Source organism: Opisthocomus hoazin, chromosome 29 (genome assembly GCF_030867145.1).
Source record: "Opisthocomus hoazin isolate bOpiHoa1 chromosome 29, bOpiHoa1.hap1, whole genome shotgun sequence".
In the NCBI taxonomy this organism is placed as follows: Eukaryota; Metazoa; Chordata; class Aves; order Opisthocomiformes; family Opisthocomidae; genus Opisthocomus; species Opisthocomus hoazin.
In genome coordinates, this window is record NC_134442.1 from 1,469,129 (window position 1) to 1,495,789 (window position 26,661).

At 59.0% G+C, this 26,661-nt stretch overlaps 1 protein-coding gene across 1 annotated transcript; it reads left to right on the forward strand.

The window, feature by feature from the left end:
• The first annotated feature begins 41 nt into the window (after positions 1-41).
• LOC142364784 (acrosin-like) lies at positions 42-26,660 on the forward strand. Its single transcript, XM_075444912.1, has 5 exons — positions 42-60; positions 24,641-24,764; positions 25,098-25,341; positions 25,687-25,809; positions 26,295-26,660. The coding sequence occupies exons 1-5, from the start codon at positions 42-44 to the stop codon at positions 26,658-26,660; spliced, it is 876 nt and encodes a 291-aa protein (XP_075301027.1).
• The last annotated feature ends 1 nt before the right edge of the window (position 26,661 follows it).

Genomic DNA, 26,661 nt, shown 5'->3' on the forward strand with positions numbered 1-26,661 from the left:
GGAGCAGGATCAACAGGAACCAGCGCAGGCTGCACTGGACCATGATCATTTCCTTCTGGGGCAATGCCTGCTGCTCCAAAGGCAGCCTCAGCATCAAAGGCCTGCTCTGTGCTGCCCGCTCTCCTCCCTGTGGAGGATGAAGCATTAAAGGACTGGGGACATGTGAGCAATCCAGCATTTCTCTAGAAGGCCATGAAGCCTTAGCCTAAGGCCGCAGAGCCTTAGCATAAGGCCGCAAGAGCATCCAGAGGACAAACTGCGGTTGGAATGAGGAAGTAAGAATGCAGAGACAAACAACTCCCAGATGCCGAAGAGGAACTTGCCGCCTGCAAGAAGGCCACGAGCACTGCGCGTGAGCTAGTGACGCACACCAATCATAATCGAGTTACTATGTGAGTTAAATTGATTATCACCAATGGGGAATCGCCGCGTATGTAGTGGGGAATATAAAAGTGAGCTATCTGAGGCTAATAAACGGCTTGTACGTGATCACATTGATCATCGTGTCGAGTCCGGTTCTTCCTCCGCAACACTTCCCAGTGCACACAAATGCTGAAGCTGACTTAGTTCTTGGAATAAAGTTGCCAGGTTTCACAGTTAACCGTGCCTGAGTCCAATTCACTCTCGTGCGCAAGGCAAGGATTTCCACGCCCGGCAAAATGGGGCTGCAGGCAGTCAAGGAGGGCGCAAAGGGCAAGAGTCGCTCAGCAGGGCTGACACCATGGCTGGTCAGACAGGAGCGTGCTCAGAGCCACCATGGCATGAAGAAGACTGGCACATTGAGGCTAGCAAGAGGATGCAAAATAATGATGCGACCTGCAGACAACTCTGGGGATGATGATTAGGACCTGGTTGAAGCCTTTGCTAAATGGAAAGATGAAAGAAAGCTGGCAGGAGTTACAGTGCCATGAGGAAGAGCCAGATGTCACCAGAAGTTAAGGGGGAATGGTGTGAGAGGTGGCCAGACTTCAGCAATATCTGAAGGAAGAGCCGGGGTCATTCTGGGGAGAGGACTCTGGCAGGGACAGCTGTAGCCAGGAAACCACTGCAGTAATGCCACGCAAGGCCAAGATGACCTAGCTAACAGCCCCTGAAAGACCTAATCTGTTCCCAGATGTGACAGACCTGGGAGCAAGGGGGACTAGTAGGCGGGGCTAGGTCCCTTGATTGGGAGGAGACAAGGGCAGAGAAAGTGAGGAGCCAAGGAAGTCGAGGGGGATGAATAAGTGTGGAAAATGGAGAGAAGGGGGGCTCAAGAAGCTCGTCCTTGAGCATAAGCAAAGTGCCGGTTGCTTAGCTTGTTTGGCTGAACCCTGTCCCTACTCCCCACAGCCTGTCCGACCTTCTTCTTGAGAGCCATTCCACATCCTTTTCTGTGTGGCCCCGCTCTGTACCTGCTAGAGGGGTGGGTCTAGCGGCCTGGCTGCTGGCGATGGCAGAAGGGAACACAGGTCATAGGGACCCCGCAGTTGGAAAGACCGAGTGTCTCGGGCCAGCTCCTGGTGGGAGCGCTGTGTGCGTGCGCAGTGCACTAGCGAACCTGAAGCTGGCCTAGCTCTCGAGCAAGAGGACAGAGACCTTTTCAGTCCCGTGGGTGGCATGTGGCTGCAACCTACCTGACTGATCAGCCCCAGCATTCACAGACCTTACAAGAGGACCAGGCCTGCCAACCACCGGCCACATCTCCACCTGCTGGAGTCAGGAAGGACTTGGAGGTGCTTGACCACGCATACCCCGAGCTGCTTCCCACCTAGGCACGTCCCCTCTGCACTACCTGTTTGGGGGCTGTGGTGATTAGGGACAGGGCTCAGCCAAACAAGCAAAGCTGTCTCTGCCAGAGTGCTCTCCCCAGAATGACCCCAGCTCTTCCTTCACATATTGCTGAAGTGTGCCCACCTCTCACACCATTCCGTCTTAACCACCTGCAAAAATCTGCTGCTGGCATCACAGAGTATCCACAGAAGACAAGTGACGTTCTCCAAGGCCACCTTCTGCCTGCTCTAAGCAGATATCGGGCACCACCTTCAGGTCAATTTTTGAAAACCAAAGCAGCGTGGAGTGCGGTTTGTTTGGGGACGTCTTCTAGTGCCTATGAAGCCATGCTGCTTCCAATTGCACGTCTGTGGCCACGCATAGCAGGCAGTGCGACTGCCCGCACCAGTGTTGGCCCAGAAGAGCAATGTAGCTGGTAGACAGCAAGGACACGGAGCCTGTCAGAGGGCGTTGCGGTGGCAGACAGAGCCAGCGTGGAGCGTGCTCCATCTGTGTTTCGCTGTGCTTTGTGCAGGACAGGATGGCAGTGCTTGGCTATACTTGGTTGATTTGGCTTGCACATCCCTGCTTGCCTGCCGCGGCTGTAAGCAGATTGGCTCTTCAGCCCCCAACCAGGTGCCTACTGCCTGTAGTAGTTCCGTTCTGCGGTGTCAGTTTCTTTGGGAAGGACCTGGTGGCAAGCGGCTGCGCAGAGCGGGGTGGCAGTGAACTTCCCAAAGAGGCTATGGTGCCACACTTGGTTTTCCCGGCTAGCTGTTAGCAGGCAGCACTGGGAGGCAGGCGCTGCTGCCTGCCACGAGGTCTGCAGAGCCTCGTCCCGCAAGCAGAGCATTCAGCGGGGGTCTGCTGGGGGTGTTCGAGCCCAGCTTCTGCCTCCCCTCCTGCTCGGAACCCTCCATGTTGCCCGCCCCCCCCTAGAATCCACCGTGCCCAGCACCCGGAACCAGCCACTCTGTGACATCAGCCACGGGGCCAAGGGTTCCCTGGGCAGCGGGACTGCTGCAGGCACTACGTCGGCTGCTGCCCTGCTGGCCACCAGCTCTCGCTTCTTGCAGCTGCCACGTGCCGCTGGCAGCCATGAATTTTCTCCCCGTCCTGGTCCTGCTGGCCGTGTGCTGGCCGGCGTACGGCATGTGGGACAACTGTGGGTAAGTGGCCCGAGGCTCTGGGAGGGAGCTGGGGCAGCCCTTGTGGGCTTCACTGGCGGGTGCTCGCTTTTCCCCCTGGCCACACCAAAGCTTCCCAAACGCCATGTGGGAGCCTCAGTTCCTTGCCAGCAGCCAGGCCGCTGGCACAACTCGCCTACGGGGCTCAAGCACAAACAGGGGTAGATGGACGCATGCCCCACAGGGTTCCGCGGTCCTGCTGTCCATGCAGCGCCTGGTGGGGGGGAAGGGGGCTGACCTGCAGCCTCAACAGCAGCAAGCCACCGAGCAGGACATTCATCAGTTTCTGCTTACAGAGGGACCTGCGGGCACCGGCCCATGGATTCTTACTACGGCATGTCACGCGTCGTGGGTGGCACCGATGCCCAGCTAGGGGCCTGGCCCTGGATCGTCAGCATCCAGAAGCCCATCATAGGAGGCATAGCGCATGTCTGCGGAGGGTCGCTCATCAGCCCACAGTGGGTGCTGACAGCAGCCCACTGCTTCATCACGCCCGGGTAAGGAGGACCAGGGAACAGCCCCACAGCACTAGCACGTGCCCGCTCCACAGCAGCACGTGCTAGCGCCATCTCGCTTCCTTGCAGCACGCCCAGTGCCTGGGCACTGCCAAGCCCAGCTGAGACACTGCTCGTGAGAGGGCTGGGCTCACGCCACGGCTTCCTAGCAGCCTCCCGCCCGACACTCCTTGTGCCCAAGGCGTGCTAGGGCAGTCGCACCCTCCGTAGCGCTGCCTTCCTCTCTGCCCTGTGCAGCAGAAGGCAGGCAACTGCTGGGCTGCTTGCAGCACGTGGCTGCGCTCCCTCTGACCCCTCTCTCCACCTGCCTTGCAGGCACATCACCATGTGGCACGTGGTGATCGGGGCCAGCCACTTGACTCAGCTGGGCCCTGAGACCCAAGTGCACACTATTAAGCGGCTACTGGTTCACGAGCACTACAACAACATCACGCAGAGGAACGACATTGCCTTGCTGGAATTGGACCAGCCTGTCCTGTGCGGCTACTACGTGCAGCTTGCCTGTGTGCCCGACGCCTGGCTGAGAGTGTCGCAGCTGAGAAGCTGCTACGTCAGTGGCTGGGGTTCCACGACTGCAAGAGGTGAGTTCCCAAAAGGGAGTGGTGTCCTGAGCGCAGGCTGGGCACACTGGGGAGGCGGGGTGGGCTTCCTGACAGCAGAGGCGAAAGCCAGAGTCGGGCTGCGGGGTGCATGCCGATGGAGAGGTGGGCCTGGCCCATTACCCCAAGCAAGACAGAAGGGAGACAGCAGCGGCACAGTGCCTCTGGAGACGCAAAGCCCAGCCCTAGGGCAGGGCTTCAGCCAGACACCGGGGGGGTGGGGGGGAGGAGAGGAGAACTGGCAGCGAGCTGCTGGCTGTTAACTCCTTTCTGTGCTGACAGCTGGGGGACCAAGTTATGTCCTGCAGGAGGCCAAGGTCCGCCTCATCGATATCAAGCTCTGCAACAGCAGCCGCTGGTACGGAGGGGCCATCCACAGCCACAACTTGTGTGCTGGCTATCCGCAGGGCGGCATCGACACCTGCCAGGTAGGAGCGTGCTACAAGTCCACCCCCAACAGCACAGGCAGCCCTGTGGCAACCGCCCAAACCTGCCCCAGCGCGTGCTTTGCCTGGCAAGTCAGCCTGCCACTGCTGGGTCCCCTCCACTCTTGGGGTTCACCTCCCCTTGCCCAGATGCAGTCCTTGCCCAGGGCCGCCCTTGTCCCAGAGGCCTGGCTCTCTGCCCACAAAGCCCATCTAGTGCTCTGGGCAGCCCACAGCTCCAGAGCCCAGTCCTGCAACATCCCCCTTCCACACATCCAGGATCACTGTGCAAAGAGGACAGAGAGAGAGCCCTGCCTGACTGGCCCACCACCCCCTGCCAGACAAGCTTCTGTAGGCTCCAGCACCTGAGCAGAGCCTTTGTGTGCAGTCAGGACAGCTCTGGCAGCTGCTGCGGGAGAGAAGGAGCCAGCCAGAGTGCTGACCGGGGCCACCCAACACCACCTTAACCCTCTCTCCTCCGCTGCAGGGTGACAGCGGTGGTCCTCTGGTCTGCAAAGATAACACCAACGACTACTTCTGGCTTGTTGGAGTGACCAGCTGGGGGAGAGGCTGTGCCAGACCAAACCAGCCTGGAGTCTACACCTCCACGCAGCACTTCTACGACTGGATCCTGCTACAGATGGGACTGCGCTCAGCAAGAAGAGATAGTCCAACAGCACAGCCATGGAGTCATTTTCTCTCCACCTCAAGCCCCTCTCAGAGGCCAAGGCCAACACCAGCACCAACACAGTCGGGCAGCATTAGCTCCTGTCCATTTCCACGCCAGAAGCTGGTGGAATTCTTTACTCTTCTGAAGGAGCTCCTGCAGTTCCTCAGGGGAAAAAAGGCTTGAGGAGCAGGATCAACAGGAACCAGCGCAGGCTGCACTGGACCATGATCATTTCCTTCTGGGGCAATGCCTGCTGCTCCAAAGGCAGCCTCAGCATCAAAGGCCTGCTCTGTGCTGCCCGCTCTCCTCCCTGTGGAGGATGAAGCATTAAAGGACTGGGGACATGTGAGCAATCCAGCATTTCTCTAGAAGGCCATGAAGCCTTAGCCTAAGGCCGCAGAGCCTTAGCATAAGGCCGCAAGAGCATCCAGAGGACAAACTGCGGTTGGAATGAGGAAGTAAGAATGCAGAGACAAACAACTCCCAGATGCCGAAGAGGAACTTGCCGCCTGCAAGAAGGCCACGAGCACTGCGCGTGAGCTAGTGACGCACACCAATCATAATCGAGTTACTATGTGAGTTAAATTGATTATCACCAATGGGGAATCGCCGCGTATGTAGTGGGGAATATAAAAGTGAGCTATCTGAGGCTAATAAACGGCTTGTACGTGATCACATTGATCATCGTGTCGAGTCCGGTTCTTCCTCCGCAACACTTCCCAGTGCACACAAATGCTGAAGCTGACTTAGTTCTTGGAATAAAGTTGCCAGGTTTCACAGTTAACCGTGCCTGAGTCCAATTCACTCTCGTGCGCAAGGCAAGGATTTCCACGCCCGGCAAAATGGGGCTGCAGGCAGTCAAGGAGGGCGCAAAGGGCAAGAGTCGCTCAGCAGGGCTGACACCATGGCTGGTCAGACAGGAGCGTGCTCAGAGCCACCATGGCATGAAGAAGACTGGCACATTGAGGCTAGCAAGAGGATGCAAAATAATGATGCGACCTGCAGACAACTCTGGGGATGATGATTAGGACCTGGTTGAAGCCTTTGCTAAATGGAAAGATGAAAGAAAGCTGGCAGGAGTTACAGTGCCATGAGGAAGAGCCAGATGTCACCAGAAGTTAAGGGGGAATGGTGTGAGAGGTGGCCAGACTTCAGCAATATCTGAAGGAAGAGCCGGGGTCATTCTGGGGAGAGGACTCTGGCAGGGACAGCTGTAGCCAGGAAACCACTGCAGTAATGCCACGCAAGGCCAAGATGACCTAGCTAACAGCCCCTGAAAGACCTAATCTGTTCCCAGATGTGACAGACCTGGGAGCAAGGGGGACTAGTAGGCGGGGCTAGGTCCCTTGATTGGGAGGAGACAAGGGCAGAGAAAGTGAGGAGCCAAGGAAGTCGAGGGGGATGAATAAGTGTGGAAAATGGAGAGAAGGGGGGCTCAAGAAGCTCGTCCTTGAGCATAAGCAAAGTGCCGGTTGCTTAGCTTGTTTGGCTGAACCCTGTCCCTACTCCCCACAGCCTGTCCGACCTTCTTCTTGAGAGCCATTCCACATCCTTTTCTGTGTGGCCCCGCTCTGTACCTGCTAGAGGGGTGGGTCTAGCGGCCTGGCTGCTGGCGATGGCAGAAGGGAACACAGGTCATAGGGACCCCGCAGTTGGAAAGACCGAGTGTCTCGGGCCAGCTCCTGGTGGGAGCGCTGTGTGCGTGCGCAGTGCACTAGCGAACCTGAAGCTGGCCTAGCTCTCGAGCAAGAGGACAGAGACCTTTTCAGTCCCGTGGGTGGCATGTGGCTGCAACCTACCTGACTGATCAGCCCCAGCATTCACAGACCTTACAAGAGGACCAGGCCTGCCAACCACCGGCCACATCTCCACCTGCTGGAGTCAGGAAGGACTTGGAGGTGCTTGACCACGCATACCCCGAGCTGCTTCCCACCTAGGCACGTCCCCTCTGCACTACCTGTTTGGGGGCTGTGGTGATTAGGGACAGGGCTCAGCCAAACAAGCAAAGCTGTCTCTGCCAGAGTGCTCTCCCCAGAATGACCCCAGCTCTTCCTTCACATATTGCTGAAGTGTGCCCACCTCTCACACCATTCCGTCTTAACCACCTGCAAAAATCTGCTGCTGGCATCACAGAGTATCCACAGAAGACAAGTGACGTTCTCCAAGGCCACCTTCTGCCTGCTCTAAGCAGATATCGGGCACCACCTTCAGGTCAATTTTTGAAAACCAAAGCAGCGTGGAGTGCGGTTTGTTTGGGGACGTCTTCTAGTGCCTATGAAGCCATGCTGCTTCCAATTGCACGTCTGTGGCCACGCATAGCAGGCAGTGCGACTGCCCGCACCAGTGTTGGCCCAGAAGAGCAATGTAGCTGGTAGACAGCAAGGACACGGAGCCTGTCAGAGGGCGTTGCGGTGGCAGACAGAGCCAGCGTGGAGCGTGCTCCATCTGTGTTTCGCTGTGCTTTGTGCAGGACAGGATGGCAGTGCTTGGCTATACTTGGTTGATTTGGCTTGCACATCCCTGCTTGCCTGCCGCGGCTGTAAGCAGATTGGCTCTTCAGCCCCCAACCAGGTGCCTACTGCCTGTAGTAGTTCCGTTCTGCGGTGTCAGTTTCTTTGGGAAGGACCTGGTGGCAAGCGGCTGCGCAGAGCGGGGTGGCAGTGAACTTCCCAAAGAGGCTATGGTGCCACACTTGGTTTTCCCGGCTAGCTGTTAGCAGGCAGCACTGGGAGGCAGGCGCTGCTGCCTGCCACGAGGTCTGCAGAGCCTCGTCCCGCAAGCAGAGCATTCAGCGGGGGTCTGCTGGGGGTGTTCGAGCCCAGCTTCTGCCTCCCCTCCTGCTCGGAACCCTCCATGTTGCCCGCCCCCCCCTAGAATCCACCGTGCCCAGCACCCGGAACCAGCCACTCTGTGACATCAGCCACGGGGCCAAGGGTTCCCTGGGCAGCGGGACTGCTGCAGGCACTACGTCGGCTGCTGCCCTGCTGGCCACCAGCTCTCGCTTCTTGCAGCTGCCACGTGCCGCTGGCAGCCATGAATTTTCTCCCCGTCCTGGTCCTGCTGGCCGTGTGCTGGCCGGCGTACGGCATGTGGGACAACTGTGGGTAAGTGGCCCGAGGCTCTGGGAGGGAGCTGGGGCAGCCCTTGTGGGCTTCACTGGCGGGTGCTCGCTTTTCCCCCTGGCCACACCAAAGCTTCCCAAACGCCATGTGGGAGCCTCAGTTCCTTGCCAGCAGCCAGGCCGCTGGCACAACTCGCCTACGGGGCTCAAGCACAAACAGGGGTAGATGGACGCATGCCCCACAGGGTTCCGCGGTCCTGCTGTCCATGCAGCGCCTGGTGGGGGGGAAGGGGGCTGACCTGCAGCCTCAACAGCAGCAAGCCACCGAGCAGGACATTCATCAGTTTCTGCTTACAGAGGGACCTGCGGGCACCGGCCCATGGATTCTTACTACGGCATGTCACGCGTCGTGGGTGGCACCGATGCCCAGCTAGGGGCCTGGCCCTGGATCGTCAGCATCCAGAAGCCCATCATAGGAGGCATAGCGCATGTCTGCGGAGGGTCGCTCATCAGCCCACAGTGGGTGCTGACAGCAGCCCACTGCTTCATCACGCCCGGGTAAGGAGGACCAGGGAACAGCCCCACAGCACTAGCACGTGCCCGCTCCACAGCAGCACGTGCTAGCGCCATCTCGCTTCCTTGCAGCACGCCCAGTGCCTGGGCACTGCCAAGCCCAGCTGAGACACTGCTCGTGAGAGGGCTGGGCTCACGCCACGGCTTCCTAGCAGCCTCCCGCCCGACACTCCTTGTGCCCAAGGCGTGCTAGGGCAGTCGCACCCTCCGTAGCGCTGCCTTCCTCTCTGCCCTGTGCAGCAGAAGGCAGGCAACTGCTGGGCTGCTTGCAGCACGTGGCTGCGCTCCCTCTGACCCCTCTCTCCACCTGCCTTGCAGGCACATCACCATGTGGCACGTGGTGATCGGGGCCAGCCACTTGACTCAGCTGGGCCCTGAGACCCAAGTGCACACTATTAAGCGGCTACTGGTTCACGAGCACTACAACAACATCACGCAGAGGAACGACATTGCCTTGCTGGAATTGGACCAGCCTGTCCTGTGCGGCTACTACGTGCAGCTTGCCTGTGTGCCCGACGCCTGGCTGAGAGTGTCGCAGCTGAGAAGCTGCTACGTCAGTGGCTGGGGTTCCACGACTGCAAGAGGTGAGTTCCCAAAAGGGAGTGGTGTCCTGAGCGCAGGCTGGGCACACTGGGGAGGCGGGGTGGGCTTCCTGACAGCAGAGGCGAAAGCCAGAGTCGGGCTGCGGGGTGCATGCCGATGGAGAGGTGGGCCTGGCCCATTACCCCAAGCAAGACAGAAGGGAGACAGCAGCGGCACAGTGCCTCTGGAGACGCAAAGCCCAGCCCTAGGGCAGGGCTTCAGCCAGACACCGGGGGGGTGGGGGGGAGGAGAGGAGAACTGGCAGCGAGCTGCTGGCTGTTAACTCCTTTCTGTGCTGACAGCTGGGGGACCAAGTTATGTCCTGCAGGAGGCCAAGGTCCGCCTCATCGATATCAAGCTCTGCAACAGCAGCCGCTGGTACGGAGGGGCCATCCACAGCCACAACTTGTGTGCTGGCTATCCGCAGGGCGGCATCGACACCTGCCAGGTAGGAGCGTGCTACAAGTCCACCCCCAACAGCACAGGCAGCCCTGTGGCAACCGCCCAAACCTGCCCCAGCGCGTGCTTTGCCTGGCAAGTCAGCCTGCCACTGCTGGGTCCCCTCCACTCTTGGGGTTCACCTCCCCTTGCCCAGATGCAGGTCCTTGCCCAGGGCCGCCCTTGTCCCAGAGGCCTGGCTCTCTGCCCACAAAGCCCATCTAGTGCTCTGGGCAGCCCACAGCTCCAGAGCCCAGTCCTGCAACATCCCCCTTCCACACATCCAGGATCACTGTGCAAAGAGGACAGAGAGAGAGCCCTGCCTGACCGGCCCACCACCCCCTGCCAGACAAGCTTCTGTAGGCTCCAGCACCTGAGCAGAGCCTTTGTGTGCAGTCAGGACAGCTCTGGCAGCTGCTGCGGGAGAGAAGGAGCCAGCCAGAGTGCTGACCGGGGCCACCCAACACCACCTTAACCCTCTCTCCTCCGCTGCAGGGTGACAGCGGTGGTCCTCTGGTCTGCAAAGATAACACCAACGACTACTTCTGGCTTGTTGGAGTGACCAGCTGGGGGAGAGGCTGTGCCAGACCAAACCAGCCTGGAGTCTACACCTCCACGCAGCACTTCTACGACTGGATCCTGCTACAGATGGGACTGCGCTCAGCAAGAAGAGATAGTCCAACAGCACAGCCATGGAGTCATTTTCTCTCCACCTCAAGCCCCTCTCAGAGGCCAAGGCCAACACCAGCACCAACACAGTCGGGCAGCATTAGCTCCTGTCCATTTCCACGCCAGAAGCTGGTGGAATTCTTTACTCTTCTGAAGGAGCTCCTGCAGTTCCTCAGGGGAAAAAAGGCTTGAGGAGCAGGATCAACAGGAACCAGCGCAGGCTGCACTGGACCATGATCATTTCCTTCTGGGGCAATGCCTGCTGCTCCAAAGGCAGCCTCAGCATCAAAGGCCTGCTCTGTGCTGCCCGCTCTCCTCCCTGTGGAGGATGAAGCATTAAAGGACTGGGGACATGTGAGCAATCCAGCATTTCTCTAGAAGGCCATGAAGCCTTAGCCTAAGGCCGCAGAGCCTTAGCATAAGGCCGCAAGAGCATCCAGAGGACAAACTGCGGTTGGAATGAGGAAGTAAGAATGCAGAGACAAACAACTCCCAGATGCCGAAGAGGAACTTGCCGCCTGCAAGAAGGCCACGAGCACTGCGCGTGAGCTAGTGACGCACACCAATCATAATCGAGTTACTATGTGAGTTAAATTGATTATCACCAATGGGGAATCGCCGCGTATGTAGTGGGGAATATAAAAGTGAGCTATCTGAGGCTAATAAACGGCTTGTACGTGATCACATTGATCATCGTGTCGAGTCCGGTTCTTCCTCCGCAACACTTCCCAGTGCACACAAATGCTGAAGCTGACTTAGTTCTTGGAATAAAGTTGCCAGGTTTCACAGTTAACCGTGCCTGAGTCCAATTCACTCTCGTGCGCAAGGCAAGGATTTCCACGCCCGGCAAAATGGGGCTGCAGGCAGTCAAGGAGGGCACAAAGGGCAAGAGTCGCTCAGCAGGGCTGACACCATGGCTGGTCAGACAGGAGCGTGCTCAGAGCCACCATGGCATGAAGAAGACTGGCACATTGAGGCTAGCAAGAGGATGCAAAATAATGATGCGACCTGCAGACAACTCTGGGGATGATGATTAGGACCTGGTTGAAGCCTTTGCTAAATGGAAAGATGAAAGAAAGCTGGCAGGAGTTACAGTGCCATGAGGAAGAGCCAGATGTCACCAGAAGTTAAGGGGGAATGGTGTGAGAGGTGGCCAGACTTCAGCAATATCTGAAGGAAGAGCCGGGGTCATTCTGGGGAGAGGACTCTGGCAGGGACAGCTGTAGCCAGGAAACCACTGCAGTAATGCCACGCAAGGCCAAGATGACCTAGCTAACAGCCCCTGAAAGACCCAATCTGTTCCCAGATGTGACAGACCTGGGAGCAAGGGGGACTAGTAGGCGGGGCTAGGTCCCTTGATTGGGAGGAGACAAGGGCAGAGAAAGTGAGGAGCCAAGGAAGTCGAGGGGGATGAATAAGTGTGGAAAATGGAGAGAAGGGGGGCTCAAGAAGCTCGTCCTTGAGCATAAGCAAAGTGCCGGTTGCTTAGCTTGTTTGGCTGAACCCTGTCCCTACTCCCCACAGCCTGTCCGACCTTCTTCTTGAGAGCCATTCCACATCCTTTTCTGTGTGGCCCCGCTCTGTACCTGCTAGAGGGGTGGGTCTAGCGGCCTGGCTGCTGGCGATGGCAGAAGGGAACACAGGTCATAGGGACCCCGCAGTTGGAAAGACCGAGTGTCTCGGGCCAGCTCCTGGTGGGAGCGCTGTGTGCGTGCGCAGTGCACTAGCGAACCTGAAGCTGGCCTAGCTCTCGAGCAAGAGGACAGAGACCTTTTCAGTCCCGTGGGTGGCATGTGGCTGCAGCCTACCTGACTGATCAGCCCCAGCATTCACAGACCTTACAAGAGGACCAGGCCTGCCAACCACCGGCCACATCTCCACCTGCTGGAGTCAGGAAGGACTTGGAGGTGCTTGACCACGCATACCCCGAGCTGCTTCCCACCTAGGCACGTCCCCTCTGCACTACCTGTTTGGGGGCTGTGGTGATTAGGGACAGGGCTCAGCCAAACAAGCAAAGCTGTCTCTGCCAGAGTGCTCTCCCCAGAATGACCCCAGCTCTTCCTTCACATATTGCTGAAGTGTGCCCACCTCTCACACCATTCCGTCTTAACCACCTGCAAAAATCTGCTGCTGGCATCACAGAGTATCCACAGAAGACAAGTGACGTTCTCCAAGGCCACCTTCTGCCTGCTCTAAGCAGATATCGGGCACCACCTTCAGGTCAATTTTTGAAAACCAAAGCAGCGTGGAGTGCGGTTTGTTTGGGGACGTCTTCTAGTGCCTATGAAGCCATGCTGCTTCCAATTGCACGTCTGTGGCCACGCATAGCAGGCAGTGCGACTGCCCGCACCAGTGTTGGCCCAGAAGAGCAATGTAGCTGGTAGACAGCAAGGACACGGAGCCTGTCAGAGGGCGTTGCGGTGGCAGACAGAGCCAGCGTGGAGCGTGCTCCATCTGTGTTTCGCTGTGCTTTGTGCAGGACAGGATGGCAGTGCTTGGCTATACTTGGTTGATTTGGCTTGCACATCCCTGCTTGCCTGCCGCGGCTGTAAGCAGATTGGCTCTTCAGCCCCCAACCAGGTGCCTACTGCCTGTAGTAGTTCCGTTCTGCGGTGTCAGTTTCTTTGGGAAGGACCTGGTGGCAAGCGGCTGCGCAGAGCGGGGTGGCAGTGAACTTCCCAAAGAGGCTATGGTGCCACACTTGGTTTTCCCGGCTAGCTGTTAGCAGGCAGCACTGGGAGGCAGGCGCTGCTGCCTGCCACGAGGTCTGCAGAGCCTCGTCCCGCAAGCAGAGCATTCAGCGGGGGTCTGCTGGGGGTGTCCGAGCCCAGCTTCTGCCTCCCCTCCTGCTCGGAACCCTCCATGTTGCCCGCCCCCCCCTAGAATCCACCGTGCCCAGCACCCGGAACCAGCCACTCTGTGACATCAGCCACGGGGCCAAGGGTTCCCTGGGCAGCGGGACTGCTGCAGGCACTACGTCGGCTGCTGCACTGCTGGCCACCAGCTCTCGCTTCTTGCAGCTGCCACGTGCCGCTGGCAGCCATGAATTTTCTCCCCGTCCTGGTCCTGCTGGCCGTGTGCTGGCCGGCGTACGGCATGTGGGACAACTGTGGGTAAGTGGCCCGAGGCTCTGGGAGGGAGCTGGGGCAGCCCTTGTGGGCTTCACTGGCGGGTGCTCGCTTTTCCCCCTGGCCACACCAAAGCTTCCCAAACGCCATGTGGGAGCCTCAGTTCCTTGCCAGCAGCCAGGCCGCTGGCACAACTCGCCTACGGGGCTCAAGCACAAACAGGGGTAGATGGACGCATGCCCCACAGGGTTCCGCGGTCCTGCTGTCCATGCAGCGCCTGGTGGGGGGGAAGGGGGCTGACCTGTAGCCTCAACAGCAGCAAGCCACCGAGCAGGACATTCATCAGTTTCTGCTTACAGAGGGACCTGCGGGCACCGGCCCATGGATTCTTACTACGGCATGTCACGCGTCGTGGGTGGCACCGATGCCCAGCTAGGGGCCTGGCCCTGGATCGTCAGCATCCAGAAGCCCATCATAGGAGGCATAGCGCATGTCTGCGGAGGGTCGCTCATCAGCCCACAGTGGGTGCTGACAGCAGCCCACTGCTTCATCACGCCCGGGTAAGGAGGACCAGGGAACAGCCCCACAGCACTAGCACGTGCCCGCTCCACAGCAGCACGTGCTAGCGCCATCCCGCTTCCTTGCAGCACGCCCAGTGCCTGGGCACTGCCAAGCCCAGCTGAGAGACTGCTCGCGAGAGGGCTGGGCTCACGCCACGGCTTCCTAGCAGCCTCCCGCCCGACACTCCTTGTGCCCAAGGCGTGCTAGGGCAGTCGCACCCTCCGTAGCGCTGCCTTCCTCTCTGCCCTGTGCAGCAGAAGGCAGGCAACTGCTGGGCTGCTTGCAGCACGTGGCTGCGCTCCCTCTGACCCCTCTCTCCACCTGCCTTGCAGGCACATCACCATGTGGCACGTGGTGATCGGGGCCAGCCACTTGACTCAGCTGGGCCCTGAGACCCAAGTGCGCACTATTAAGCGGCTACTGGTTCACGAGCACTACAACAACATCACGCAGAGGAACGACATTGCCTTGCTGGAATTGGACCAGCCTGTCCTGTGCGGCTACTACGTGCAGCTTGCCTGTGTGCCCGACGCCTGGCTGAGAGTGTCGCAGCTGAGAAGCTGCTACGTCAGTGGCTGGGGTTCCACGACTGCAAGAGGTGAGTTCCCAAAAGGGAGTGGTGTCCTGAGCGCAGGCTGGGCACACTGGGGAGGCGGGGTGGGCTTCCTGACAGCAGAGGCGAAAGCCAGAGTCGGGCTGCGGGGTGCATGCCGATGGAGAGGTGGGCCTGGCCCATTACCCCAAGCAAGACAGAAGGGAGACAGCAGCGGCACAGTGCCTCTGGAGACGCAAAGCCCAGCCCTAGGGCAGGGCTTCAGCCAGACACCGGGGGGGTGGGGGGGAGGAGAGGAGAACTGGCAGCGAGCTGCTGGCTGTTAACTCCTTTCTGTGCTGACAGCTGGGGGACCAAGTTATGTCCTGCAGGAGGCCAAGGTCCGCCTCATCGATATCAAGCTCTGCAACAGCAGCCGCTGGTACGGAGGGGCCATCCACAGCCACAACTTGTGTGCTGGCTATCCGCAGGGCGGCATCGACACCTGCCAGGTAGGAGCGTGCTACAAGTCCACCCCCAACAGCACAGGCAGCCCTGTGGCAACCGCCCAAACCTGCCCCAGCGCGTGCTTTGCCTGGCAAGTCAGCCTGCCACTGCTGGGTCCCCTCCACTCTTGGGGTTCACCTCCCCTTGCCCAGATGCAGGTCCTTGCCCAGGGCCGCCCTTGTCCCAGAGGCCTGGCTCTCTGCCCACAAAGCCCATCTAGTGCTCTGGGCAGCCCACAGCTCCAGAGCCCAGTCCTGCAACATCCCCCTTCCACACATCCAGGATCACTGTGCAAAGAGGACAGAGAGAGAGCCCTGCCTGACCGGCCCACCACCCCCTGCCAGACAAGCTTCTGTAGGCTCCAGCACCTGAGCAGAGCCTTTGTGTGCAGTCAGGACAGCTCTGGCAGCTGCTGCGGGAGAGAAGGAGCCAGCCAGAGTGCTGACCGGGGCCACCCAACACCACCTTAACCCTCTCTCCTCCGCTGCAGGGTGACAGCGGTGGTCCTCTGGTCTGCAAAGATAACACCAACGACTACTTCTGGCTTGTTGGAGTGACCAGCTGGGGGAGAGGCTGTGCCAGACCAAACCAGCCTGGAGTCTACACCTCCATGCAGCACTTCTACGACTGGATCCTGCTACAGATGGGACTGCGCTCAGCAAGAAGAGATAGTCCAACAGCACAGCCATGGAGTCATTTTCTCTCCACCTCAAGCCCCTCTCAGAGGCCAAGGCCAACACCAGCACCAACACAGTCGGGCAGCATTAGCTCCTGTCCATTTCCACGCCAGAAGCTGGTGGAATTCTTTACTCTTCTGAAGGAGCTCCTGCAGTTCCTCAGGGGAAAAAAGGCTTGAGGAGCAGGATCAACAGGAACCAGCGCAGGCTGCACTGGACCATGATCATTTCCTTCTGGGGCAATGCCTGCTGCTCCAAAGGCAGCCTCAGCATCAAAGGCCTGCTCTGTGCTGCCCGCTCTCCTCCCTGTGGAGGATGAAGCATTAAAGGACTGGGGACATGTGAGCAATCCAGCATTTCTCTAGAAGGCCATGAAGCCTTAGCCTAAGGCCGCAGAGCCTTAGCATAAGGCCGCAAGAGCATCCAGAGGACAAACTGCGGTTGGAATGAGGAAGTAAGAATGCAGAGACAAACAACTCCCAGATGCCGAAGAGGAACTTGCCGCCTGCAAGAAGGCCACGAGCACTGCGCGTGAGCTAGTGACGCACACCAATCATAATCGAGTTACTATGTGAGTTAAATTGATTATCACCAATGGGGAATCGCCGCGTATGTAGTGGGGAATATAAAAGTGAGCTATCTGAGGCTAATAAACGGCTTGTACGTGATCACATTGATCATCGTGTCGAGTCCGGTTCTTCCTCCGCAACACTTCCCAGTGCACACAAATGCTGAAGCTGACTTAGTTCTTGGAATAAAGTTGCCAGGTTTCACAGTTAACCGTGCCTGAGTCCAATTCACTCTCGTGCGCAAGGCAAGGATTTCCACGCCCGGCAAAATGGGGCTGCAGGCAGTCAAGGAGGGCACAAAGGGCAAGAGTCGCTCAGCAGGGCTGACACCATGGCTGGTCAGACAGGAGCGTGCTCAGAGCCACCATGGCATGAAGAAGACTGGCACATTGAGGCTAGCAAGAGGATGCAAAATAATGATGCGACCTGCAGACAACTCTGGGGATGATGATTAGGACCTGGTTGAAGCCTTTGCTAAATGGAAAGATGAAAGAAAGCTGGCAGGAGTTACAGTGCCATGAGGAAGAGCCAGATGTCACCAGAAGTTAAGGGGGAATGGTGTGAGAGGTGGCCAGACTTCAGCAATATCTGAAGGAAGAGCCGGGGTCATTCTGGGAAGAGGACTCTGGCAGGGACAGCTGTAGCCAGGAAACCACTGCAGTAATGCCACGCAAGGCCAAGATGACCTAGCTAACAGCCCCTGAAAGACCCAATCTGTTCCCAGATGTGACAGACCTGGGAGCAAGGGGGACTAGTAGGCGGGGCTAGGTCCCTTGATTGGGAGGAGACAAGGGCAGAGAAAGTGAGGAGCCAAGGAAGTCGAGGGGGATGAATAAGTGTGGAAAATGGAGAGAAGGGGGGCTCAAGAAGCTCGTCCTTGAGCATAAGCAAAGTGCCGGTTGCTTAGCTTGTTTGGCTGAACCCTGTCCCTACTCCCCACAGCCTGTCCGACCTTCTTCTTGAGAGCCATTCCACATCCTTTTCTGTGTGGCCCCGCTCTGTACCTGCTAGAGGGGTGGGTCTAGCGGCCTGGCTGCTGGCGATGGCAGAAGGGAACACAGGTCATAGGGACCCCGCAGTTGGAAAGACCGAGTGTCTCGGGCCAGCTCCTGGTGGGAGCGCTGTGTGCGTGCGCAGTGCACTAGCGAACCTGAAGCTGGCCTAGCTCTCGAGCAAGAGGACAGAGACCTTTTCAGTCCCGTGGGTGGCATGTGGCTGCAGCCTACCTGACTGATCAGCCCCAGCATTCACAGACCTTACAAGAGGACCAGGCCTGCCAACCACCGGCCACATCTCCACCTGCTGGAGTCAGGAAGGACTTGGAGGTGCTTGACCACGCATACCCCGAGCTGCTTCCCACCTAGGCACGTCCCCTCTGCACTACCTGTTTGGGGGCTGTGGTGATTAGGGACAGGGCTCAGCCAAACAAGCAAAGCTGTCTCTGCCAGAGTGCTCTCCCCAGAATGACCCCAGCTCTTCCTTCACATATTGCTGAAGTGTGCCCACCTCTCACACCATTCCGTCTTAACCACCTGCAAAAATCTGCTGCTGGCATCACAGAGTATCCACAGAAGACAAGTGACGTTCTCCAAGGCCACCTTCTGCCTGCTCTAAGCAGATATCGGGCACCACCTTCAGGTCAATTTTTGAAAACCAAAGCAGCGTGGAGTGCGGTTTGTTTGGGGACGTCTTCTAGTGCCTATGAAGCCATGCTGCTTCCAATTGCACGTCTGTGGCCACGCATAGCAGGCAGTGCGACTGCCCGCACCAGTGTTGGCCCAGAAGAGCAATGTAGCTGGTAGACAGCAAGGACACGGAGCCTGTCAGAGGGCGTTGCGGTGGCAGACAGAGCCAGCGTGGAGCGTGCTCCATCTGTGTTTCGCTGTGCTTTGTGCAGGACAGGATGGCAGTGCTTGGCTATACTTGGTTGATTTGGCTTGCACATCCCTGCTTGCCTGCCGCGGCTGTAAGCAGATTGGCTCTTCAGCCCCCAACCAGGTGCCTACTGCCTGTAGTAGTTCCGTTCTGCGGTGTCAGTTTCTTTGGGAAGGACCTGGTGGCAAGCGGCTGCGCAGAGCGGGGTGGCAGTGAACTTCCCAAAGAGGCTATGGTGCCACACTTGTTTTTCCCGGCTAGCTGTTAGCAGGCAGCACTGGGAGGCAGGCGCTGCTGCCTGCCACGAGGTCTGCAGAGCCTCGTCCCGCAAGCAGAGCATTCAGCGGGGGTCTGCTGGGGGTGTCCGAGCCCAGCTTCTGCCTCCCCTCCTGCTCGGAACCCTCCATGTTGCCCGCCCCCCCCTAGAATCCACCGTGCCCAGCACCCGGAACCAGCCACTCTGTGACATCAGCCACGGGGCCAAGGGTTCCCTGGGCAGCGGGACTGCTGCAGGCACTATGTCGGCTGCTGCACTGCTGGCCACCAGCTCTCGCTTCTTGCAGCTGCCACGTGCCGCTGGCAGCCATGAATTTTCTCCCCGTCCTGGTCCTGCTGGCCGTGTGCTGGCCGGCGTACGGCATGTGGGACAACTGTGGGTAAGTGGCCCGAGGCTCTGGGAGGGAGCTGGGGCAGCCCTTGTGGGCTTCACTGGCGGGTGCTCGCTTTTCCCCCTGGCCACACCAAAGCTTCCCAAACGCCATGTGGGAGCCTCAGTTCCTTGCCAGCAGCCAGGCCGCTGGCACAACTCGCCTACGGGGCTCAAGCACAAACAGGGGTAGATGGACGCATGCCCCACAGGGTTCCGCGGTCCTGCTGTCCATGCAGCGCCTGGTGGGGGGGAAGGGGGCTGACCTGTAGCCTCAACAGCAGCAAGCCACCGAGCAGGACATTCATCAGTTTCTGCTTACAGAGGGACCTGCGGGCACCGGCCCATGGATTCTTACTACGGCATGTCACGCGTCGTGGGTGGCACCGATGCCCAGCTAGGGGCCTGGCCCTGGATCGTCAGCATCCAGAAGCCCATCATAGGAGGCATAGCGCATGTCTGCGGAGGGTCGCTCATCAGCCCACAGTGGGTGCTGACAGCAGCCCACTGCTTCATCACGCCCGGGTAAGGAGGACCAGGGAACAGCCCCACAGCACTAGCACGTGCCCGCTCCACAGCAGCACGTGCTAGCGCCATCCCGCTTCCTTGCAGCACGCCCAGTGCCTGGGCACTGCCAAGCCCAGCTGAGAGACTGCTCGCGAGAGGGCTGGGCTCACGCCACGGCTTCCTAGCAGCCTCCCGCCCGACACTCCTTGTGCCCAAGGCGTGCTAGGGCAGTCGCACCCTCCGTAGCGCTGCCTTCCTCTCTGCCCTGTGCAGCAGAAGGCAGGCAACTGCTGGGCTGCTTGCAGCACGTGGCTGCGCTCCCTCTGACCCCTCTCTCCACCTGCCTTGCAGGCACATCACCATGTGGCACGTGGTGATCGGGGCCAGCCACTTGACTCAGCTGGGCCCTGAGACCCAAGTGCGCACTATTAAGCGGCTACTGGTTCACGAGCACTACAACAACATCACGCAGAGGAACGACATTGCCTTGCTGGAATTGGACCAGCCTGTCCTGTGCGGCTACTACGTGCAGCTTGCCTGTGTGCCCGACGCCTGGCTGAGAGTGTCGCAGCTGAGAAGCTGCTACGTCAGTGGCTGGGGTTCCACGACTGCAAGAGGTGAGTTCCCAAAAGGGAGTGGTGTCCTGAGCGCAGGCTGGGCACACTGGGGAGGCGGGGTGGGCTTCCTGACAGCAGAGGCGAAAGCCAGAGTCGGGCTGCGGGGTGCATGCCGATGGAGAGGTGGGCCTGGCCCATTACCCCAAGCAAGACAGAAGGGAGACAGCAGCGGCACAGTGCCTCTGGAGACGCAAAGCCCAGCCCTAGGGCAGGGCTTCAGCCAGACACCGGGGGGGGTGGGGGGGAGGAGAGGAGAACTGGCAGCGAGCTGCTGGCTGTTAACTCCTTTCTGTGCTGACAGCTGGGGGACCAAGTTATGTCCTGCAGGAGGCCAAGGTCCGCCTCATCGATATCAAGCTCTGCAACAGCAGCCGCTGGTACGGAGGGGCCATCCACAGCCACAACTTGTGTGCTGGCTATCCGCAGGGCGGCATCGACACCTGCCAGGTAGGAGCGTGCTACAAGTCCACCCCCAACAGCACAGGCAGCCCTGTGGCAACCGCCCAAACCTGCCCCAGCGCGTGCTTTGCCTGGCAAGTCAGCCTGCCACTGCTGGGTCCCCTCCACTCTTGGGGTTCACCTCCCCTTGCCCAGATGCAGGTCCTTGCCCAGGGCCGCCCTTGTCCCAGAGGCCTGGCTCTCTGCCCACAAAGCCCATCTAGTGCTCTGGGCAGCCCACAGCTCCAGAGCCCAGTCCTGCAACATCCCCCTTCCACACATCCAGGATCACTGTGCAAAGAGGACAGAGAGAGAGCCCTGCCTGACCGGCCCACCACCCCCTGCCAGACAAGCTTCTGTAGGCTCCAGCACCTGAGCAGAGCCTTTGTGTGCAGTCAGGACAGCTCTGGCAGCTGCTGCGGGAGAGAAGGAGCCAGCCAGAGTGCTGACCGGGGCCACCCAACACCACCTTAACCCTCTCTCCTCCGCTGCAGGGTGACAGCGGTGGTCCTCTGGTCTGCAAAGATAACACCAACGACTACTTCTGGCTTGTTGGAGTGACCAGCTGGGGGAGAGGCTGTGCCAGACCAAACCAGCCTGGAGTCTACACCTCCATGCAGCACTTCTACGACTGGATCCTGCTACAGATGGGACTGCGCTCAGCAAGAAGAGATAGTCCAACAGCACAGCCATGGAGTCATTTTCTCTCCACCTCAAGCCCCTCTCAGAGGCCAAGGCCAACACCAGCACCAACACAGTCGGGCAGCATTAGCTCCTGTCCATTTCCACGCCAGAAGCTGGTGGAATTCTTTACTCTTCTGAAGGAGCTCCTGCAGTTCCTCAGGGGAAAAAAGGCTTGAGGAGCAGGATCAACAGGAACCAGCGCAGGCTGCACTGGACCATGATCATTTCCTTCTGGGGCAATGCCTGCTGCTCCAAAGGCAGCCTCAGCATCAAAGGCCTGCTCTGTGCTGCCCGCTCTCCTCCCTGTGGAGGATGAAGCATTAAAGGACTGGGGACATGTGAGCAATCCAGCATTTCTCTAGAAGGCCATGAAGCCTTAGCCTAAGGCCGCAGAGCCTTAGCATAAGGCCGCAAGAGCATCCAGAGGACAAACTGCGGTTGGAATGAGGAAGTAAGAATGCAGAGACAAACAACTCCCAGATGCCGAAGAGGAACTTGCCGCCTGCAAGAAGGCCACGAGCACTGCGCGTGAGCTAGTGACGCACACCAATCATAATCGAGTTACTATGTGAGTTAAATTGATTATCACCAATGGGGAATCGCCGCGTATGTAGTGGGGAATATAAAAGTGAGCTATCTGAGGCTAATAAACGGCTTGTACGTGATCACATTGATCATCGTGTCGAGTCCGGTTCTTCCTCCGCAACACTTCCCAGTGCACACAAATGCTGAAGCTGACTTAGTTCTTGGAATAAAGTTGCCAGGTTTCACAGTTAACCGTGCCTGAGTCCAATTCACTCTCGTGCGCAAGGCAAGGATTTCCACGCCCGGCAAAATGGGGCTGCAGGCAGTCAAGGAGGGCACAAAGGGCAAGAGTCGCTCAGCAGGGCTGACACCATGGCTGGTCAGACAGGAGCGTGCTCAGAGCCACCATGGCATGAAGAAGACTGGCACATTGAGGCTAGCAAGAGGATGCAAAATAATGATGCGACCTGCAGACAACTCTGGGGATGATGATTAGGACCTGGTTGAAGCCTTTGCTAAATGGAAAGATGAAAGAAAGCTGGCAGGAGTTACAGTGCCATGAGGAAGAGCCAGATGTCACCAGAAGTTAAGGGGGAATGGTGTGAGAGGTGGCCAGACTTCAGCAATATCTGAAGGAAGAGCCGGGGTCATTCTGGGAAGAGGACTCTGGCAGGGACAGCTGTAGCCAGGAAACCACTGCAGTAATGCCACGCAAGGCCAAGATGACCTAGCTAACAGCCCCTGAAAGACCCAATCTGTTCCCAGATGTGACAGACCTGGGAGCAAGGGGGACTAGTAGGCGGGGCTAGGTCCCTTGATTGGGAGGAGACAAGGGCAGAGAAAGTGAGGAGCCAAGGAAGTCGAGGGGGATGAATAAGTGTGGAAAATGGAGAGAAGGGGGGCTCAAGAAGCTCGTCCTTGAGCATAAGCAAAGTGCCGGTTGCTTAGCTTGTTTGGCTGAACCCTGTCCCTACTCCCCACAGCCTGTCCGACCTTCTTCTTGAGAGCCATTCCACATCCTTTTCTGTGTGGCCCCGCTCTGTACCTGCTAGAGGGGTGGGTCTAGCGGCCTGGCTGCTGGCGATGGCAGAAGGGAACACAGGTCATAGGGACCCCGCAGTTGGAAAGACCGAGTGTCTCGGGCCAGCTCCTGGTGGGAGCGCTGTGTGCGTGCGCAGTGCACTAGCGAACCTGAAGCTGGCCTAGCTCTCGAGCAAGAGGACAGAGACCTTTTCAGTCCCGTGGGTGGCATGTGGCTGCAGCCTACCTGACTGATCAGCCCCAGCATTCACAGACCTTACAAGAGGACCAGGCCTGCCAACCACCGGCCACATCTCCACCTGCTGGAGTCAGGAAGGACTTGGAGGTGCTTGACCACGCATACCCCGAGCTGCTTCCCACCTAGGCACGTCCCCTCTGCACTACCTGTTTGGGGGCTGTGGTGATTAGGGACAGGGCTCAGCCAAACAAGCAAAGCTGTCTCTGCCAGAGTGCTCTCCCCAGAATGACCCCAGCTCTTCCTTCACATATTGCTGAAGTGTGCCCACCTCTCACACCATTCCGTCTTAACCACCTGCAAAAATCTGCTGCTGGCATCACAGAGTATCCACAGAAGACAAGTGACGTTCTCCAAGGCCACCTTCTGCCTGCTCTAAGCAGATATCGGGCACCACCTTCAGGTCAATTTTTGAAAACCAAAGCAGCGTGGAGTGCGGTTTGTTTGGGGACGTCTTCTAGTGCCTATGAAGCCATGCTGCTTCCAATTGCACGTCTGTGGCCACGCATAGCAGGCAGTGCGACTGCCCGCACCAGTGTTGGCCCAGAAGAGCAATGTAGCTGGTAGACAGCAAGGACACGGAGCCTGTCAGAGGGCGTTGCGGTGGCAGACAGAGCCAGCGTGGAGCGTGCTCCATCTGTGTTTCGCTGTGCTTTGTGCAGGACAGGATGGCAGTGCTTGGCTATACTTGGTTGATTTGGCTTGCACATCCCTGCTTGCCTGCCGCGGCTGTAAGCAGATTGGCTCTTCAGCCCCCAACCAGGTGCCTACTGCCTGTAGTAGTTCCGTTCTGCGGTGTCAGTTTCTTTGGGAAGGACCTGGTGGCAAGCGGCTGCGCAGAGCGGGGTGGCAGTGAACTTCCCAAAGAGGCTATGGTGCCACACTTGGTTTTCCCGGCTAGCTGTTAGCAGGCAGCACTGGGAGGCAGGCGCTGCTGCCTGCCACGAGGTCTGCAGAGCCTCGTCCCGCAAGCAGAGCATTCAGCGGGGGTCTGCTGGGGGTGTCCGAGCCCAGCTTCTGCCTCCCCTCCTGCTCGGAACCCTCCATGTTGCCCGCCCCCCCCTAGAATCCACCGTGCCCAGCACCCGGAACCAGCCACTCTGTGACATCAGCCACGGGGCCAAGGGTTCCCTGGGCAGCGGGACTGCTGCAGGCACTACGTCGGCTGCTGCACTGCTGGCCACCAGCTCTCGCTTCTTGCAGCTGCCACGTGCCGCTGGCAGCCATGAATTTTCTCCCCGTCCTGGTCCTGCTGGCCGTGTGCTGGCCGGCGTACGGCATGTGGGACAACTGTGGGTAAGTGGCCCGAGGCTCTGGGAGGGAGCTGGGGCAGCCCTTGTGGGCTTCACTGGCGGGTGCTCGCTTTTCCCCCTGGCCACACCAAAGCTTCCCAAACGCCATGTGGGAGCCTCAGTTCCTTGCCAGCAGCCAGGCCGCTGGCACAACTCGCCTACGGGGCTCAAGCACAAACAGGGGTAGATGGACGCATGCCCCACAGGGTTCCGCGGTCCTGCTGTCCATGCAGCGCCTGGTGGGGGGGAAGGGGGCTGACCTGCAGCCTCAACAGCAGCAAGCCACCGAGCAGGACATTCATCAGTTTCTGCTTACAGAGGGACCTGCGGGCACCGGCCCATGGATTCTTACTACGGCATGTCACGCGTCGTGGGTGGCACCGATGCCCAGCTAGGGGCCTGGCCCTGGATCGTCAGCATCCAGAAGCCCATCATAGGAGGCATAGCGCATGTCTGCGGAGGGTCGCTCATCAGCCCACAGTGGGTGCTGACAGCAGCCCACTGCTTCATCACGCCCGGGTAAGGAGGACCAGGGAACAGCCCCACAGCACTAGCACGTGCCCGCTCCACAGCAGCACGTGCTAGCGCCATCCCGCTTCCTTGCAGCACGCCCAGTGCCTGGGCACTGCCAAGCCCAGCTGAGAGACTGCTCGCGAGAGGGCTGGGCTCACGCCACGGCTTCCTAGCAGCCTCCCGCCCGACACTCCTTGTGCCCAAGGCGTGCTAGGGCAGTCGCACCCTCCGTAGCGCTGCCTTCCTCTCTGCCCTGTGCAGCAGAAGGCAGGCAACTGCTGGGCTGCTTGCAGCACGTGGCTGCGCTCCCTCTGACCCCTCTCTCCACCTGCCTTGCAGGCACATCACCATGTGGCACGTGGTGATCGGGGCCAGCCACTTGACTCAGCTGGGCCCTGAGACCCAAGTGCGCACTATTAAGCGGCTACTGGTTCACGAGCACTACAACAACATCACGCAGAGGAACGACATTGCCTTGCTGGAATTGGACCAGCCTGTCCTGTGCGGCTACTACGTGCAGCTTGCCTGTGTGCCCGACGCCTGGCTGAGAGTGTCGCAGCTGAGAAGCTGCTACGTCAGTGGCTGGGGTTCCACGACTGCAAGAGGTGAGTTCCCAAAAGGGAGTGGTGTCCTGAGCGCAGGCTGGGCACACTGGGGAGGCGGGGTGGGCTTCCTGACAGCAGAGGCGAAAGCCAGAGTCGGGCTGCGGGGTGCATGCCGATGGAGAGGTGGGCCTGGCCCATTACCCCAAGCAAGACAGAAGGGAGACAGCAGCGGCACAGTGCCTCTGGAGATGCAAAGCCCAGCCCTAGGGCAGGGCTTCAGCCAGACACCGGGGGGGTGGGGGGGAGGAGAGGAGAACTGGCAGCGAGCTGCTGGCTGTTAACTCCTTTCTGTGCTGACAGCTGGGGGACCAAGTTATGTCCTGCAGGAGGCCAAGGTCCGCCTCATCGATATCAAGCTCTGCAACAGCAGCCGCTGGTACGGAGGGGCCATCCACAGCCACAACTTGTGTGCTGGCTATCCGCAGGGCGGCATCGACACCTGCCAGGTAGGAGCGTGCTACAAGTCCACCCCCAACAGCACAGGCAGCCCTGTGGCAACCGCCCAAACCTGCCCCAGCGCGTGCTTTGCCTGGCAAGTCAGCCTGCCACTGCTGGGTCCCCTCCACTCTTGGGGTTCACCTCCCCTTGCCCAGATGCAGGTCCTTGCCCAGGGCCGCCCTTGTCCCAGAGGCCTGGCTCTCTGCCCACAAAGCCCATCTAGTGCTCTGGGCAGCCCACAGCTCCAGAGCCCAGTCCTGCAACATCCCCCTTCCACACATCCAGGATCACTGTGCAAAGAGGACAGAGAGAGAGCCCTGCCTGACCGGCCCACCACCCCCTGCCAGACAAGCTTCTGTAGGCTCCAGCACCTGAGCAGAGCCTTTGTGTGCAGTCAGGACAGCTCTGGCAGCTGCTGCGGGAGAGAAGGAGCCAGCCAGAGTGCTGACCGGGGCCACCCAACACCACCTTAACCCTCTCTCCTCCGCTGCAGGGTGACAGCGGTGGTCCTCTGGTCTGCAAAGATAACACCAACGACTACTTCTGGCTTGTTGGAGTGACCAGCTGGGGGAGAGGCTGTGCCAGACCAAACCAGCCTGGAGTCTACACCTCCACGCAGCACTTCTACGACTGGATCCTGCTACAGATGGGACTGCGCTCAGCAAGAAGAGATAGTCCAACAGCACAGCCATGGAGTCATTTTCTCTCCACCTCAAGCCCCTCTCAGAGGCCAAGGCCAACACCAGCACCAACACAGTCGGGCAGCATTAGCTCCTGTCCATTTCCACGCCAGAAGCTGGTGGAATTCTTTACTCTTCTGAAGGAGCTCCTGCAGTTCCTCAGGGGAAAAAAGGCTTGAG